General features: G+C 44.4%; 1 protein-coding gene across 1 annotated transcript in view; it reads left to right on the plus strand.

Moving 5' to 3' along the window:
- The window catches only part of POU2F1 (POU class 2 homeobox 1), a 1,264,626-nt gene that overhangs the window by 899,112 nt on the left and 348,152 nt on the right, over positions 1 to 17,362 (plus strand). The window contains exon 11 of the mRNA XM_044073100.1: positions 11,879 to 12,055. Within this exon, the coding sequence (XP_043929035.1) occupies positions 11,879 to 12,055 (177 nt within the window). The remainder of the gene's footprint in view (positions 1 to 11,878; positions 12,056 to 17,362) is intronic.

A 17,362-nucleotide genomic window follows, 5' to 3' on the forward strand; every position in this document is an offset into this window, starting at 1 on the left:
ACTCCCATTATCTCATCACCTGTCAAAGCCATTCTTGTAGCAGCTCACAAGCCTTCCACCAGGAGGGTTTATCGGAGTAAGTGGAAACACTTCACCATTTGGGCAGAACACCGTCATTTAGACCCTTTTACAGCTCCGATAGCGTCGGTTCTAGATTTTCTAACCTCTCTCTTTCACCAGGGGGCTAGTTCTTCCACAGTCAAGGAACAACTTGCAGCAATCTCATACTATCACGTGGGGCAAGAGTCTGGCCCTCTTATCACTTCCAAACTGTGTAAGACCTTCCTCAAGGGTACTGTCCTCCTTAGACCACCAGTCAAAGAGGTGGTACCTCCATGGGATTTATCCTTAGTCTTACAGGCCTTGACTGGTCCCCCTTTCGAACCGGCAGCCACGGTTGATCTCAAATTTCTTTCTTGGAAGACTGCGTTTTTGGTGGCCATAACTTCAGCCAAAAGTGCATCGGAATTGCAAGCTCTTTGTGTCAAACCACCATATTTGGTCTTTCACCCGGATAGGGTTTACCTCTGGATCAATCCGTCCTCCCTACCTAAGGTATCCTCAGAAGCGAACATCAATCAATCTTCCAGTGTTTTTCCCCAACTTTCAAAACAAAGGAGAGTACAAGCTGCATTCCTTAGACGTACACAGACAACTATGTTTTCATATTCATAGAACTGCTGATCATAGGCAATCCGATCAGTTGTTTATCTCCTTTGCCAAAAGTAATTTCGGAAAGCCAGTTTCTAAAGTTTCTCTCTCTCGATGGATTTCGAGTTGTATTCTCTTAGCATATCAGAGCTCGGGAAGGCCTGCACCTCAAGGAGTCCATGCTCATTCTGCTAGGGCCATTGCCACATCTGCGGCCTTTCAAGCTAGGGTTCCACTGGATGACATTTGTTCCGCAGCCACTTGGGCTTCATCTCACACCTTTATCAGCCACTATAAAATAGATGTCTCCCGAGGTAGGGCGTCCTTTGGCTCTGCGGTGCTCCGGAATATCCTTCCATGAAGGCCACCCAAGATTCAGGTAGCTGGGGACTCTGTCCCAAAGGTTGCTGACAAATGAAGTCCCTACTTCAGATTAAGAAGTTATGTACTCACCATAACGTTCCATCTGAGTAGGTATCTTCATTTGTCTGCAACCATCCCCCCCTCCTTCCCCCTGACCAAAATGATCGTTCTTGTGGTTATTAGCATCTGTTCCCTTTGGGACACTTATCAGCTGTGCTATGGGGCAAACTTGGTCTGAGGTCAGTCAGGGTAGGCAGGGGATTATGGGTAAGGGGAGGAGCTAGGAGCTCGGATCTATGCTGTGATAGAAGTTGCCGGCTCGGATCCGAGATCGGATCCGTATCCCAAAGGTTGCAGACATATGAAGATACCTACTCAGATGGAACGTTATGGTGAGTAAATAACTTCTTCTTTCCGTACACTGCCAACCCCAAAAGGGTTCCCAGATCTTCCTCCAAACCAGTGGGCAGAGGCACAAAACCGAGTTTATTCCCTGCTCTCCATGAGGGCAATTCAGCCTGTTCCTGCAGACCAGATAGGCCAAGGTTTCCATTCCAGACTTTTCCTGGTACCCAGAAAAGAGGGCACCTGTCGCCCAATCTTAGATCTATCCATTCTGTACATCTTCCTGGTGGTACCAAAATTCAAAATGCTCACCCTCCAGCAGCTTCTTCCTATGCTGTCCAAAGATGCCTGGTTAGCCACCCTAGACCTAAAAGAGGCCTTTATGCATATCCCAGTCAGCGACTCTGCAGGAACTATCTACGTTTCAGGGCAGGATCTATACATTATCAGTTCTCTGCACTTCCCTTTGGCTTATCCACTGCTCCCATAGTTTTCACAAAATGCCTGACTCCAGCCATTGCTTTTTGCAGACAGAGATTCAAATTTACCCCTACTTGTAAGACTGCCTGATTCAGGTAGACAGGAAAAGCTGTTCTAGCAGCTGACACTTGTAAAGGACCTACTGACCTCACTGGGGTACACTATAAACGAAAAGAAATCCAAACTAGACTCCAGTCAGAAAATTGTATTCCTGGGAGCAAGCTTAGACACAGCATCTCAGGTGGCATTCCTTACTCCATAAAAACAAGCCTATCTGACCAGCTACTTCTCTCAACTGGCCACCAGAACCCAGTTATCTGCAAGGAAAGTCCTGCAAGCTCTAGTGTTAATGGCCTCCTGCATTCTACTAATTCCATATCCTAGGCTGCATATGAGGAAAATTCAGTGGTACTTGGAGCCTTTGGTGTCGACATTCTCAGGACCTGGGAACTATTATACCTATGATACCTTGCCTGAGGAATGATTTTCTTTGGTGGGCAGCAGCATGCAACCACAACAAGGGACTTCTCTTTTCATAACCCCATGCCACCCAGACCCTAACCACAAATGCATCAGACTATGCCTGGGCTGCACACCAGGTGCATTCAGGGCCACTGGAGCCCAAATCAAATTCATCTGCACATCAACCAAAAAGAGATGCTAGCTGTTCAGCATGCTGTGACAGCTTTCAGATTCCTACTGTCTCCGGGGCCTCTACTAATCAAAACAAACAACACCACAGTGACATGGTACATCAACAAGCAGGGGGGAACCCACTCTGCAGGCTAGCCATGACCCTTTGGAACACGACCTCAGCCATACATATTTACCTGCTAGCACAATTCCTGCCAGGCAACCAAAGCTCTCTGGCAGACAACTTGAGCCGAAATCTCCTAGACCCACATGAGTGGAAATTAAACAACAACACCTTCAGCCTCATAACCCAGAAATGGGGTACCCCGAAGGTTGGACCTATTTGCCTCCCACGACAACCACCAGCTCAGCAAATTCTGCACCAGGGAACCTCACAGCAAGGCCTGAAAAGTGGATGCCATATCCTTCTAATGCATAAACCTCTCAATCTATGCATTTCCCCTTTTACCTCTTCTTACAAGGGTATTACTCAAAATAAGGGAGGAAAGACCAAGGGCAATCCCGATTGCCCCAGACTGGCCATGCCAACACTGGTACCCCACTATTGCGCAGTCTGTCACCATTGCCTCTATGGCATCTCCCTCAGTTTCCAACTCTCTTGACTCGGGGGGGGGGGGATTCTTGCATCCACAATTGCAAACCCTGAACCTGGCAGCCTGGCTTATTCCTTAACCTCTTCTCCAGTGGCCAACCTAAGCAAGCATGTCCGGGACATTGTACGTGAAGCCAGACAACCCAGCACTAGAAAATCCTGTGCTGACAAGTGGAAAAGGTATTGTTCCTGGATCCAGGCTAAAGGAGCTGAACCAGCACAGCCCTCCTTACCTCTCATCCTGGATTAACTAGCAGACCTACTTCACAGAGGCCTATCCTTATCTTCTATTACAATCCATGCCTCTGCCATCTCTGCTCATTACAGCACAGAGCCACCTCTCTTTTCACACCCACTCATCAAGCAGTTCCTTAGAGGGGCTAACAACTTAAGGTCACCCAGAAGAGCCCCTACCCCTGCTTGGGACCTTAACTTTGTGTTGGAAAAGCTTGCGCTACCCCCCCCCCCCAAGCCTGCAGCTTCAGCAGAGTTAAAATTCCTCGTTTGGAAAACAGCCTTACTTCTGACCATCACTTCAGCTAGAAGAGTGTCTGTGCTACAAGCAGTCATGGCTGTGGAACCCTTCATCATTTTTCATATTGACAGGGTCTCCCTCAGGACTAGCCCTACTTTCATGCCTAAAGTGGTGTCCAGTGTGGCTCTCAACCAATCTATTAATTTGCCCACCTTTTTACCTAAACCTCAAAATAAGGGGGAAAGGATCCTGCACTCTAGATGTACACAGCTCAGATTCTACCTGGATAGGACTAAGCCCTTTAAGAAATCTGACCAGTTACTAATAAGCTTTGCAATAGGGACAGAGAGGGCAAGGCCATATCAAAACCAACCATTTCCAAATGGATAGTAAACTGTATCTATTTCTGTTAAACACCACAGGAAACCACCCCCACAGGGGTTCAGAACACATTCCACTAGGGCAGCTTCCACCTCTACAGCCTTTCTCAGAAGGGTCCCTACCAGGGACATCCTGGAAGCTGCAGGTATCCTCCTAATTCAAAGAGAACAAGTAAAGTTCATCCCTTTATACAAGCTGATGTCACAAAATACCATAGAGGGAGTACCAAGAGGAGAAGGCATAGGATGTTCGTGTTTCACTGTTGCAGTCATTACACTTGGGTTATACTGCTGGCAGGCTACCTGCAGTCGGCCTGAATTCCAAAGTCCTGGTCCAGCGTCGGTTGCTGTCGCCTCTTCCCTGACGTCAGTGCGCCAGGGGTATAAAAGATGCAGCTGACGCCATTTTCTTCAGTCTTTCTTGCCGCGCGGTGCCCGAAGCAAAAGCAGTTTGCAAGTGCCAGTCGGCCGACTCCTGAGATTTTCGAAATTGAATTTCGGATCTGAAGTCTTCTATAAAGCTAAGTACCCCATTGGGGAAACTTTTTTCTTGCTCCAGACTGATGTCAGAAAAAGTTAACAATTGTATATTTTGTGGGAAGCAAATACCTCATAAGGATTTTCACTCTTACTGTATTCCTTGCCTAGGCCCTGACCACGACGCTGCTAGTTGTCGGTTTTGTGCTAGATTTAACCAGTGCACTATTAAGCGTCGGTACGATTTTGCTTTTCATTATTTTGGCAGAAGGTTTAACTACATAATGCTGTCAGAACAACCGACGACCGGAATTCAAAAAAACGCAAGGATAAAGACAAGGACAAGCGTCCGAGGTCCAAAACCGACGACGAAGCCTCTTCTAGGCCAGTCGCCAGTTTGCAGCCACTGACTCCTGCTACCTCAGAGCCACATGCTGCCTCAGACTCCCACGTGGAGACAGCTAGGCCTCTGGGATACTCAAGGTATTGGCCCTTCGGAAATTAATCCCTCAGGTGGGTCCAGAGCCACTGAGCAGGCATCGGCTTCTGAGGGTATCTTCAAGCCTACACAACTTTATATAAAGCCTACTTCAACATCCAGGACAAAGTCTAAAACAATTTTAAAGACAAGGAAACCAGTACAGCATTCTCCTGGACAGACATCTATGCCTAAGAAACAAATGCTCAAAATGTCCGAAGACCTAATTACTTTGATCAGGGGTTCCCATCCCCCTCCTGATAAGAAGCCTAGGCAAGACACTGAATATGATTCCTCTGATCAGGTTTCCATTTCCTCTGATTCCTCTTCTGATCAGGGATATTCTGTTCCTCCCTATGAGGATTCTAATGCTGAAGATTCTATTCCCTCAGCTTCTGCTCCTGAGGACTATTCTTTTGGGGAAACCCTGCATACCATGAGGGAGCATTTCCATTGGGAGAGCCAGGATTCTGATTCTAAGAAAAGACTTAGCGACTTTCGTTTACTTCCTCAGCACAGACCTCTTGCAATTCCCCCTGTTCTAGACATAGTAGATGATGTTTTTTCAGAGTCCGGCCTGTCTCCAGACACTCTACCTCCTGCCTCTGTTAAGCTGAACAGATACTACAGGGTCCCAGACTCCCATAAATTTTTTTACAAAAGCCCTGCTGCTGACCCAGAAACAATCTCACAGGGTCCCAAAGGGGTCAAGGCTGCTTCTGCCAAAAAACTTGTCCCCTCAGATAGAGATTCTAGTGCTTTGGATAGATGGAGGAAAAAAAATTACACTTCTGCTACCTTGGCTGTAAGGGCTTTAAATTGTCAGTTTCATATGTTCAAGTATCAGCAATAAAACAAAAATGTTGACAAATTCTGAATGTTCTGAGAACAAAGATTTGCAGGATTTATTGCATGCAGCTGAACAAGTGGGAAAACATACTTTGCAATGTGGCTATGATTCACTGGAGGCCTCGTGCAGGGCCGCTGTTACAGGTTCTGTTATTAGAAGGCATGCTTGGTTAAAGGAACAGAATCTGCCTGATCATGTTAAAGCAAAATTATTGGATGCTCCATTACAGCATGATACTTTGTTTGGTGTTAAGGCAGAGGAGGTGTTAAAGAAAATGGAGGATAAGGCAAAATCTATGCAGACAGTAAAGGATTTCTTACAGGTACAGCCACCCAGATTTAGCAGGAACTGGCCCTCTAAGAATTGGTTTTTTCCAGTGTCAGACAGACCACAAAGAGGCAGATTCAGATGCCCTAGAGGCAGGCAGCAACCCTAGGGCTCATACAGGCCCAAACAATGGGGTGTTTCTACCTCCAAAAGCGGAGAAGACAAATCAGAGCCTTATAGAAAACAGTCCCAATGACTTCCCTCTGCCAATGCCAAGCACTTATTTTTTGGCAGTACCCTTAGGGGGAAAGCTAGCACTTTTTTCACAGAACTGGCACAAGATCACCCAGGACAAATGGGTCTTAAATATAGTCTCTCAGGGCTACAGACTCCACTTTCACACCCTTCCAAGGGCAAAAGGTATGCCAGACCTGCCACACAGTCAATGGCAAGAGGCACAAAAACAAGTTTCATCTCTTATGGACATGGGGGCTATTCAGCCTGTGCCACAACAAGAGCAGAGACAAGGACTTTACTCAAGACATTTCTTAGTACGAAGAAAGGACAAAGCCTGGAGACCAATTCTGGACCTGTTTATTCTAAATACTTTTCTGGACGTCCCAAAATTCAAAATGTTGACTCTACAGCAGCTTCTGCCCATGCTGGACAAGAAGGCTTGGCTTGTAACTTTGGACCTCAGAGGCATACCTGCATGTCCCAATCAGACAATCTTGCAGAAGATACCTCAGATTCATAGCTGGCTTAATGCGCTACCAATTATCTGTACTGCCCTTTGGCTTATCTACTGCGCCCAGGGTCTTCACAAAATGCCTGGCACCAGTAATTGCATTTTGCAGACAGAGGAATTCAAATATATCCCTACTTGGGTGACTGCCTTATTCAAGCAAAGGACAAAGATATTCTACTACAGCATCTGGCGTTTGTAAAAAGATTACTAATTTGCCTAGGGTACACAGTAAACGAAAGGAAATGCAAGCTTAAATGCAACTGCCCAGATGGCTTCTCACACCAGACAAACGAAGGCATCTGACTTCTTACTTCAAAGACATGGCAACAAAGACCCAGTTATCTGCAAGAAAAATTCTGCAGGCTTTGGGCTACATGGCATCCTGCATTCCACTAATTCCATATGCAAGACTGCATATGAGGAAGCTACAATGGTATCTAAAAAGTGCTTGGACTCAACATTGCCACAGCCTGGAAACAGTAATTACTCTCATTCCCTGCCTGCAACAGGAATGTCAATGGTGGGCACAGGCCTGTCACCACAACAAGGGACAGCCATTCACCTTACCCACTGCCAGGCAGACAGTAACAGATGCGTCAGATTATGCCTGGGGGGAGCGCACATGGCAGGAAAATGTATTCAGGGCACATGGCCCACAAACCAAATGCATCTTCATATCAATCAAAAAGAGATGCAAGCTGTACAAAATGCCCTGACAGACTTCAAGGACCTACTTCATCCAGGACAACTACTGATAAAGACGGACAATACTACAGTCATGTGGTACATAAGCAAGGGGGCACACATTCCTACCCCCTCTGCAGGCAAGCCATGACTTTGTGGAACACAGCATTGACTTATCAAGTACATCTGCAAGCACAATTCTTGCCAGGAAAGACAAATACTTTGGTAGATGAACTAAGCAGAAACCTCATGGATCCTCACGAGTGGAAACTGGATCCACAAATCTTCAACATAACAGGGAAATGGGGATGCCCAGACAGATCTATTCGCCTCCCCTCACAACTGCCAGCTACAGAGATTCTGCACTCGAACTGATCACAAGCAAGCATGGAAAGTGGACGCCCTTTCATTCAGCTGGAAAGCCCTTATAGTATATGCCTTCCCTCCTCTGCCTCTCCTCTCCAAGGTACTCCTAAAGGTCAGACAAGAGAAGCCAAAAATGATACTGATTGCCACAGACTGGCCACTCCAGCACTGGTACCCAATCCTAAAGAGCTTGTCTCAAGTCCCAGCCTGGACATTGCCTCTAATACCTCATTTGCTGACCCAACAGAACAATCAGATCCCTAAATCTGGCTGCATAGCGGATAATGTAATCATTCAGAACACACCTCTCTCTAAAGCAGTTATGGGTGTTATTTTGGAGGCCAGGAGGCCTAGCATAGTAGCACCAGAAAATCTTATGCAGAAAAATGGAAGAGATTCTGTGCTTGTAACCAAACTCAGGGAATTGACTCGCTTGAACCAAATATTCCTCAGATTTTGCAATACCTAACTGAGATGCTGGGCAAAGGTTTATCCTTCTCATCAATTAAGATACATGCCTCTGCCATTTCAGCTCATTACAATACGGACCCACTTATTTTTTCTCATCCACTGCTAAGACAGTTTCTCAGAGGGGCCAAAAACATAAGACCTCCAAGGAGAGCTCCAATACCTGCATGGGACCTCAATTTTGTCTTGGAAAAACTCACACTGCCTCCTTTTGAGCCAGCCAATACAGCAGAGATAAAATACTTATGGAAAGCCGCTCTTCTCCTAGCAATAACTTCAGCAAGAAGAGTCTGAGTTACAGGCACTAATAGCTGTAGAACCTTTTATTATTTTCCATCAGGACAGAGTTTCTCTAAGGACAAACCCGACATTTATGCCTAAGTTGTCCAGCGTGGCTCAACCAAACCATACATTTGCCTACCTTTTATCCAAATGCACAGAGTAAGGGGGAGAGACTTCTGCATACTTTGGACATACACAGACAGCTATGTTTTTACTTGGACAAGACTAAAGCCTTCAGAAAGACTGAGCAACTCTTAGTGGCATATGCTGCAGGTTACCAAGGAAAAGCCATTTCAAAGCAGACTATTTCAAAATGGATAGGCCACTGCATTCGTTTCTGCTATTCACAACATGGTAAATCAGTGCCCAAAGGCATTATTTCACATTCTACCAGAGCAGCAGCCACTTCAGCAGCCTTCCTCAGAGGAGTACCAACCAAGGATATTTTGGAGGATGCAACATGGACTTCAGTGCACACTTTTACAAAGCACTACCATTTTACCTCTCTACTCTAAATCCAGAGCAGGCTTTGCCACTGCAGTTCTGCAGGGCCTCATAGCCACTCCAAACTCTATTTAGACCCAACCACCCATCCTCAGCTTTGGGGTTCAACCCAAGTGTAATGGCTGCAACAGTGAAACACAATGAACACAGTACAGTTCTGTACCTACCATAAATGTAGATGTTCGAGTGTATTCATTGTTGCAGTCCAGGTCACCCTCCCACCACCCCCCTTTTTCTTTGCTGGAACTTATCTGTACCTCTCTATTCTATACAACCTATGTGGTGAATTTGCTTGTAGATTAAGGTTAGGTGCATGCTTTTTTATGATCATAATTTTTACAGCCTACCCTTTTGAGGGCACCTGACATCTGGGGCAAGAAAAACTGAAGAAAATGGTGTTGGTTGCATCATTTATACCCCTGGCGCTCTGACGTCAGGGAAGAGGCGACAGCAACCGACGCCTGACCAGGACTTTGAAATTCAGGCTGACTGCAGGTAGCCTGCCAGCAAGATAACCCAAGTGTAATGACTGCACAGCGAATGCACTCGAACATCTACATTTATGGTAGGTACACAACTGTACTTTTTGTTTTCTGCACTATTCTTTGCACCAAGAAATGAAAGACCAGTGGCTGTCCATCTTAGATTTATCAAATGTAAGCAAATTTATAGAAGTCCCGAAGTTCAAGATGTTAACATTGCAAGGCCTTCTCTCAATTCTCTTTCCACAAGTTTCATGGTGAACGTGCTGGAAATAAAGGATGCCTACCTTCAACATACTCATAGCTAGGGTGGATTCACTTTTCCTGTGTTTTGAAGCACGGGTTTTCCATTCCCAGTTTATCTCCTTGTGCTTTTGTTAGCTGCACCCCAGATGTTTATAGAATGCCTTGTTCCAGCATCTGCCCAATACAGACCAAGGGCATTCACATCTGCCATTACCTGGTGACAGTCATTCAGCCAACCTCTGTAGAGGAGATATAGATGGTTCTACAGTTTATACTGTCATCCTTCCAATCCCTGGGTATCTATATAAACTTAACATCCCATGTAGCATTGCTGGACACAAAACAAAGGACTTTTCTCTCCCTAGGTAAAAATTCCAGACAGTAGTACAATAGATTCATTGCTGCAGGGAGGGGAATTCCTAAGAGTTATAGGACTTATGACTGCTTGTGTTTCAGTGAGTCTGTTAGCAGGGTTACACATGAAGCTACAGTGGTAGTAGTGATGGTGCCAGGATACCCAGTCCCCTTATTATCTTATCCCAGTACTGCACTGCACCAAAAATGAGCTTTCATGACAGATTCATTGGAAGCTCCTCAATCTGAAGGTGCCTTTTGTATAGCCTTAGACTCCCAGATGCTCACTATACAGATGCCTTGGACATAGCTTGGAAGGCAAGTGTTGGGAACAAAGCATCCAAAGGGCAAATGATTGCATTCATTCTAGCTATCATGAAGTCCAAACTTAGCAGCAGGGACTTGCACACCTTGACAGACCACACTACAGTGATGTAGTCACTCAGCAAACAGGGTGGAATCCATTCTTACCTTCTGTGCAGATTAGCAGTGCACAGCAGCTGGAATCTGGCTCAGGAATTGGGACTAACCTTCAGGACCTCTTCCATCCCATTTCTTTAGAATTTTTTTATCAGACCAGCTGAGCAGGACAGAAACAGAAGTGCATGGGTGGCTGTTCATACAGGGAAGTATTTCTAGATTTGGTCCATAAATTGGGGATGTGCCAGTAATAGATCATTTTGGTTTCCCAGAAAACACACATTAGGAAGTTTTGCACCAGTATGTGGCTTGGAAAACAGATATCTTCTCCATAACTTGAACAGCTCTGTTTCTTTTGTATCTTTCCTCTAATGTGTTTTAATCTGCATGGGCTTTAAGCAGAGCAAGGCAGAAGTGCTCGTAATGCACTTTTACTCCAAGCAACATTGGTACTTCTTTCTGCTAAGCTTTTCAAGGACAGAACCGGGTTGCCTTAATGCATGATCCTCTTGACAAGACCATCCCTAGACTTGTTATGGCCCATTCCACTAGGGCCACTGCAGCTCCAACAGCTTTCTTTATGGCTCAGTATACAGTCAATCGTGGAAGCAGCTACTTGGTAATCACTCCAGTCTGTCTAAACAGTACAGTATTGACAATGGATCCCTGTCTAGGACACAGTTTGTCACAACCATTCCTCTGGCACATCCTACAAGTATGTCCTCCCAAGGGCAAGCCACGTAGCAGTTCATAAGGCCTTAGAATCTTCCCAAGAGTCATTACTACAACAGTGAATTACATGATAAATGAGGTGTAGTTGTGTCAGACTTTATATAACTGTAGATGTTTGCGTATACTTACTGTTACATTAGCAATTCCCTCTTTAAATATTCTAATTTCTCAAGCCCTGCAGGCAAACGTTGGTGGGGTTAGGTTCCCTGATCATCTTAATCTTCCTTTCCAGTCTCTTTTTCTCCTGACCAGGCACCTTCCCTCCACAGAGTTGACTTTAGGGGTTTGAGGGTTTCAAGTTGAACTACTTTTTTGGGAATCACTTTCACCAGTGCAGCCAATGCTCAGGCATCTGACTACTGAAGAGGGAATGGGCTGATGTCCCCCTTTTATAACACTAATGCCCTGTCCTCCAAGGGGGGAGGGTGGCTGCTTGGTCAAGATGAAAAGTTCTGGAAGTCAAGCCAGCTGTCATACCTTCTGTGTCAGAAGTTCAAAATTATTACTGCCATAGTGAATATAACTTCTGTATTTATGGAAATTTCCTAATGCAGGTGTACTTTTTTCTTTATGCTTGCAGAACCCAAAACCTACATCAGATGAGATCACTATGATTGCTGATCAACTGAACATGGAAAAGGAGGTGATCCGTGTTTGGTTCTGTAATCGACGCCAGAAGGAGAAAAGGATCAATCCACCAAGTAGTACCATCAGCAGTACACCTATCAAAGCAATTTTTCCATCCTCAACTACACTGGTATGGAAAGGGAGCATTGTATATAATGTTTTTATAAGCACTGGTTAAAAACAACAAGCTGACAAAGGAAATTTTTCATTTCTGTTCCATTTCTTTCCTGCCTTGCTCTTTCCACTTGCAGAGTCTCATTTCAGTGATTTGTCAGATTAGCAGTTCTCATCTGCTTTTACTAGCACCATTGTTTGCAGAACTGGATGTTTACATAGAATAAACTGCTTCTTGTTCAGTGTTTTTGCAGTACATGCAACTTTGACATTGTGGATTGCACCACTCATCGTACAATGTAGTTACCACAGTATCTGTGATACTTGGGTTCCATCTGGGAGTTGTTTCTTCTAGACAGGTACCAGCTGATGCTTACATATTTTTGTTGGGATTTGCCTTTCCAAATGTTACTAGGTACTCCAGAGCTTTTATATTCATGGTCTTGAACCACTTTCTTACTTTACCTAACTGTTTAGGTTTCATCCATAGCAGGCTGGCTTCCTTGTGCAAGTCTGCCTAACTTCTTAGGGTAGAATGTACAACTGTCCGAGGTGTAACTTTGATAATGCCATTCATCAAAATTCTCTGATACTTAATACCAACCACAGGTGAAACATTCAGATTTTGTCCTGGCACTGAATGGTGTTCATTTTACCTGATAGTTGGAGTTTGAGTTAGTGGTCATCTGTATTTATTTTTGCAGGTTGACACTACTGGTTTTGTTAAACATCAAATAATTCAGTACTTGTAGCCTGGCTCCATGGCATCGAGTGACAAAGCCTTGACTCCATTCCAGATAACTGGGGTTTTCTTAGTGGCCCTGCATTTGGAAGAGTCAGGCAGGGAGAGGGAGAAGTGAAAGGGGTCGGGGGTTATGCTTTCACAGTCTGCTCATTCAGTGTCCCGTCCACTGCTCTAAAGCTGAGTGCATGTAGTGATGTTAGGGCTGTATAAAGAAAATAAATCATGAACAGTCCCTTATGGTTGTCTGAATGATGGGCCTCTCCCAGCCGACTTTCTCTCTTCTGATGAGGAAATGAATGGGCTGATTGGCCAGGAGGGAACTGATAGTGATCAACTTTTATGTTTTGCTCTTGTTTTACTGAGGTTTTTATCAAGTTAGACCTTTAACTGTGAGGTGTTATCTGTGTAAAAGCACCATGTTTTCTCAAAAACAGGCTACCTTCAAGTTTTTAAGTACTTTAGGAATTGCAGAATTCATACTACTACTTTCAAGAAGTCAGCTCAGGAAATATTTAAATTAAATTTTCTGTGGAGTTGTTAAACTCTTCCTAAAGCTTGTGTGTAACTATTGAAAGCAACACAGAGGATTTACAATCTTGCTACTTTTATAGAGTGTAACATTCACAATGTTTAATTCAGAACAGGTACCAGATATACAGTTCAATGCCTCGGCCCACCATCTCTCACTCTGTCTTAGATCAAAATCTGAAACTTTCTTTCTCTTAATGCAGATTGGTGTGAGTGCACTTCAGGACTTTTGTTTGCTCTATGACATGATTTTGAAGCATCCTGTAATGGGGACAATGCATCTCTGTTTTGGACTCTAACTTTACTTTTTTTTTTTTTGTTGTTGCTGCATTTTGTTTAGAAAACCACATGTGGAGATAACACTGAAGATTCTGATTGTAGTGAAATTGTGGTGATCACATACATAATTTAGAATGCTTTCTCTGTGATTAAAACTGAAAAAAATGCTTCTAATGATCATTTAAAGTTTACCTCCTATCAGTAATTGAAATGCTCAGTAAAAGCATTGAATTTCTTCTTTGGAGTATCCATCATCTTGATGTTTTTTTTAATGTTGAGTAATGTAGAAATGCTGATATGACACTTGTTTCCAGGAGACAGTAACATAGAAAAGTTACTTCTGCAGTGCTGTTAAGATTCTTCAATTGTCATGCTTACGCCCCCCTACATCATAGAATGCATTATCTGTCATTCTGCATATTGCGTACCAGTGTACAAACGATTTTTGAAAGGAGTTGTGTTCTGTTGAGTTTTTGCAGCTAATCTTCCCAGAGTTTCTCTTTTTTTTTTCAATAGTATCTTTGTTCTTTACCTGTCCCTTGTCACTTTCATTGCATCATTTCATTTACAGTCTGTTACCACCCTGTTTTATAGAATTGCTATGCTCGAATTTAAGACCTCATTATATTGGTACTGAAATGAGTTACCTTAATCAGCCTGTTGTAGCCCTTCCATTTTTCATCTTTAGTTGCTTCCCTACATTTCGCCTAAAGATTGCATGTAACATTCTTTCCATATGTCAGATTACATACATTTTTCATCTTTTCATATATTGTTGCCTTTCACCTTGACTTATATTCCTCACTTTGGTAAGGAACCTGTTTGGCCATAAAAAGCAACATAAAACACAAATCCTTGTGGCAGTTTTAGCTGCCGTATTCCAAAGGTAGAGGCTTCGAGCAGCTTAGTGTGGCGCTCTCTTATCTGTCATAGTTGCCAGTTGCATTTTGTTCCAGGCCGTTAAATGCACTTAATTCTTTTGATCTATTAATCTTTTATGATGCTTATAGGTGTTCAGTTTCAGACTCTGTATATATCCTTTGTAAAGGTCACCATTGCAGTTCACTTTTATAATACGAGATTTTTGCAGCAGATTGACATCTGTCCCGGCCAGACTTCCAGAACAGTGCTGTCAACCCTTCCCCCAGTACCCAGTTATCTCCCCACCCAGGACATTATTTGAAACACAGCTACAGAGAGTAGTTTCACTTCTGCTGTTTTCCTTGTTTTTGTTTTTAATGGCTTTTTTGTTTTGTTTGTTTTTTTTTTTCTGGAAAATGTCAGTCTTTTCCCATGTTCTGTGCCAAACAAGTTCAGCAGCGTATACCGTACCTAAAATTTGTGTGAAAGAATATATGTACTTTGCTTTCCTTTTTTACATTTCTGATGCCAGTGGAATTTTGGGTTTGAGTGGGATGTCACTTGGAGAAAATCAACAGTAAATATGCCTGAGGGAAATCTCTACTGAAGGCTACATCTTCAGTGTTTTGAGGATGCAGGACATACTAAAAATAAGACTTGTAGAAGTTCTGATAAAGACGAGTTAAAAGTCTAAAGGTGTTTTTGACCACAGATTCTTATTTGCCTGAGTTGTGAAGTCTGCCCTACCTCAGGGAGTGTCTATCCCCATCTCCCTGCTTCCTCCAGCTGCTGTCATTAAAAGCCTAGTAAGAGTAATAAAGGATTGGAAAATGCAAGATAGCTACAAGAACAAAGGAAGAAGACAAGGTGAAAGAGGCCTGCAGGTGCCTATAGTTGGTATTTCAAGCCTTCTAGTCACTCCTGCTTTTCTCAGTATTAACTCATTTAAATATGCTTACAGTTGTACTTCATATCATGTTATTGATTTCTCTTAAAGAGCCTCTTCTATTCAGCTTACCCATCATTCCCCACCAGCATCATAGGAACAAGTGCCAAGGATATGTAGATGTTCTTGTTTCACTGTTGCAGTCATAACTGGTAGGATTTCCTGCCATGGAAGGCCCTTGGCTGGCCCAACTGCCAGAGAATTTTCTCCTCCTCCTGAAGCCAGCAGATACCCTGACTGACATCAAGATGTCTGTTATAAAGGGAGTCAGTCGGTGCCATAACCTCAATTCTTTCTTGCCATTGAATCCTGAAACAGAGTGCTAGTCAAGTGCATTAGTCGGTCTACGCTAGAGAAAGAAGACATCTCATACCAAGTACCCCATTGGGGAGCTTTGTTATGTTTCTTAACTAATGTCAGGGAAAGTTAATAACAGTCTGTGCTGTGGCAAGCAGATACCACACCAGGATTTTTACTCATTTTGTGTAACTTGTCTGGGCCCAGAACACAACATATCTGTTCTGTGCTTGCTTTAACAGTAGAACCGTCAAGCATAGGGCTGAGATTTTAGCCAAGCACTTTAGCAGTTTGCTAGAGTCTTCGTGTACTTGTGTCATCCATAGGTTGGGCTGAGGTTGATCTCCATAGGCATAAGAGGAAAAAGCACGTAAAAGTTTAGGGTACCAAGTGATGCTCATTTCCTATCTGCCAGGTCACCTAAGGTTGTTATCAAAGAAGGTGAGATGCCTTTGCAGTCACCTCTGACGACTGATGTGGCACAGGCGTTTAGAGACCTGACCTGTTTGGAGTCTGCTATGCCTCCAGGTCCCTCTACTTCCGCACAGCTGAAGGACTTAGCTTGTCGTTTGCGTCCGGTCACTTCACAGGTTCTGGCTTCTGATGACCGCTGTTAAACCGACAAAGGGTTGTCCAGAGTTCCTCTTCATCAGGAGATCATCTCAGTTCTTCGTCCTTGGGATTCGGCTGATGTCCTTCAAGGATGCATCTGCAGTCCTTACAAATGGGTTGTCCTGTCGTCAGGCAGCCCTTCGGTCGGCCGGATTCCAAAGTCTGGGTCTGGCCTCGGCTGGTGTCGCACTTCACCCGACGTCATCTCTGCTGGTCTTCGGGTATAAAGGCATCAGCCGACGCCATTTTCCTCAGTCTTTCTTGCCGTGTGGCGCCCGAAGCAGAAGCTGTTCGCAAGTGCCGGTCGGTCAGATCCAGAGATTACTACTACCGAATACTACTTCGAAGACTTCTAAAAAGCTAAGTACCCCGTTGGGGACTATTTCTTGCCTCAGCCGATGTCAGAAAAAGTGAATAACTGTTTAACTTGTGGGAAACAAATACCTCATAAAGATTTCCACTCTTACTGCTTACCTTGTTTAGGCCCAGACCACGACGTAGCAGCCTGTTTAGCCTGTGCTTCTTTCAACCGACGAACGCTTAGGCGTCGGTCGGAGTTTGCTGAACAGTTTTTCGGCTCAGATTTTGCGTACATTATGCCATCGGATCCTCCGACTTCTCAAATTGTTACGAAACGCAAAGAAAAAGACCGACACTCGCGGTCCGCGGTTTCGGCCGAAACCACGGTTAAGCAAACCGCGAGTGTCTCGGTTTCGGCCGAAACCGAGCAAATGGGTCAATCTTCAGCCGAATCCATGACTACTACCGAGGCCCCTGCTACCCTAGTTGAATCGGCCTCTGAAGTTTTGCCTACTAATGTGGTTTCTCTAGAATTATCGGACACCATCCCTTTGGATGTCTCTACCCCAGCACGTGGTGCTGCTAGGCCTCCTGCAGCCATGTCTATAAAGGCCTTTGCCAGGGCTGAAGCAGCCAAAACTGCTAAGTCTGTGCCTGTTAAGCCCCCCTCTCACAGGCCCAGTTCCAGTTCCCAAGTGCTTACTCTGGCAGAGGATCTCATCTCTTTAATAAGGGGATCACAATCTCACCCAGAC

Source organism: Protopterus annectens, chromosome 5.part1 (genome assembly GCF_019279795.1).
Source record: "Protopterus annectens isolate FY-2018-M chromosome 5.part1, PAN1.0, whole genome shotgun sequence".
NCBI lineage: Eukaryota > Metazoa > Chordata > Ceratodontiformes > Protopteridae > Protopterus > Protopterus annectens.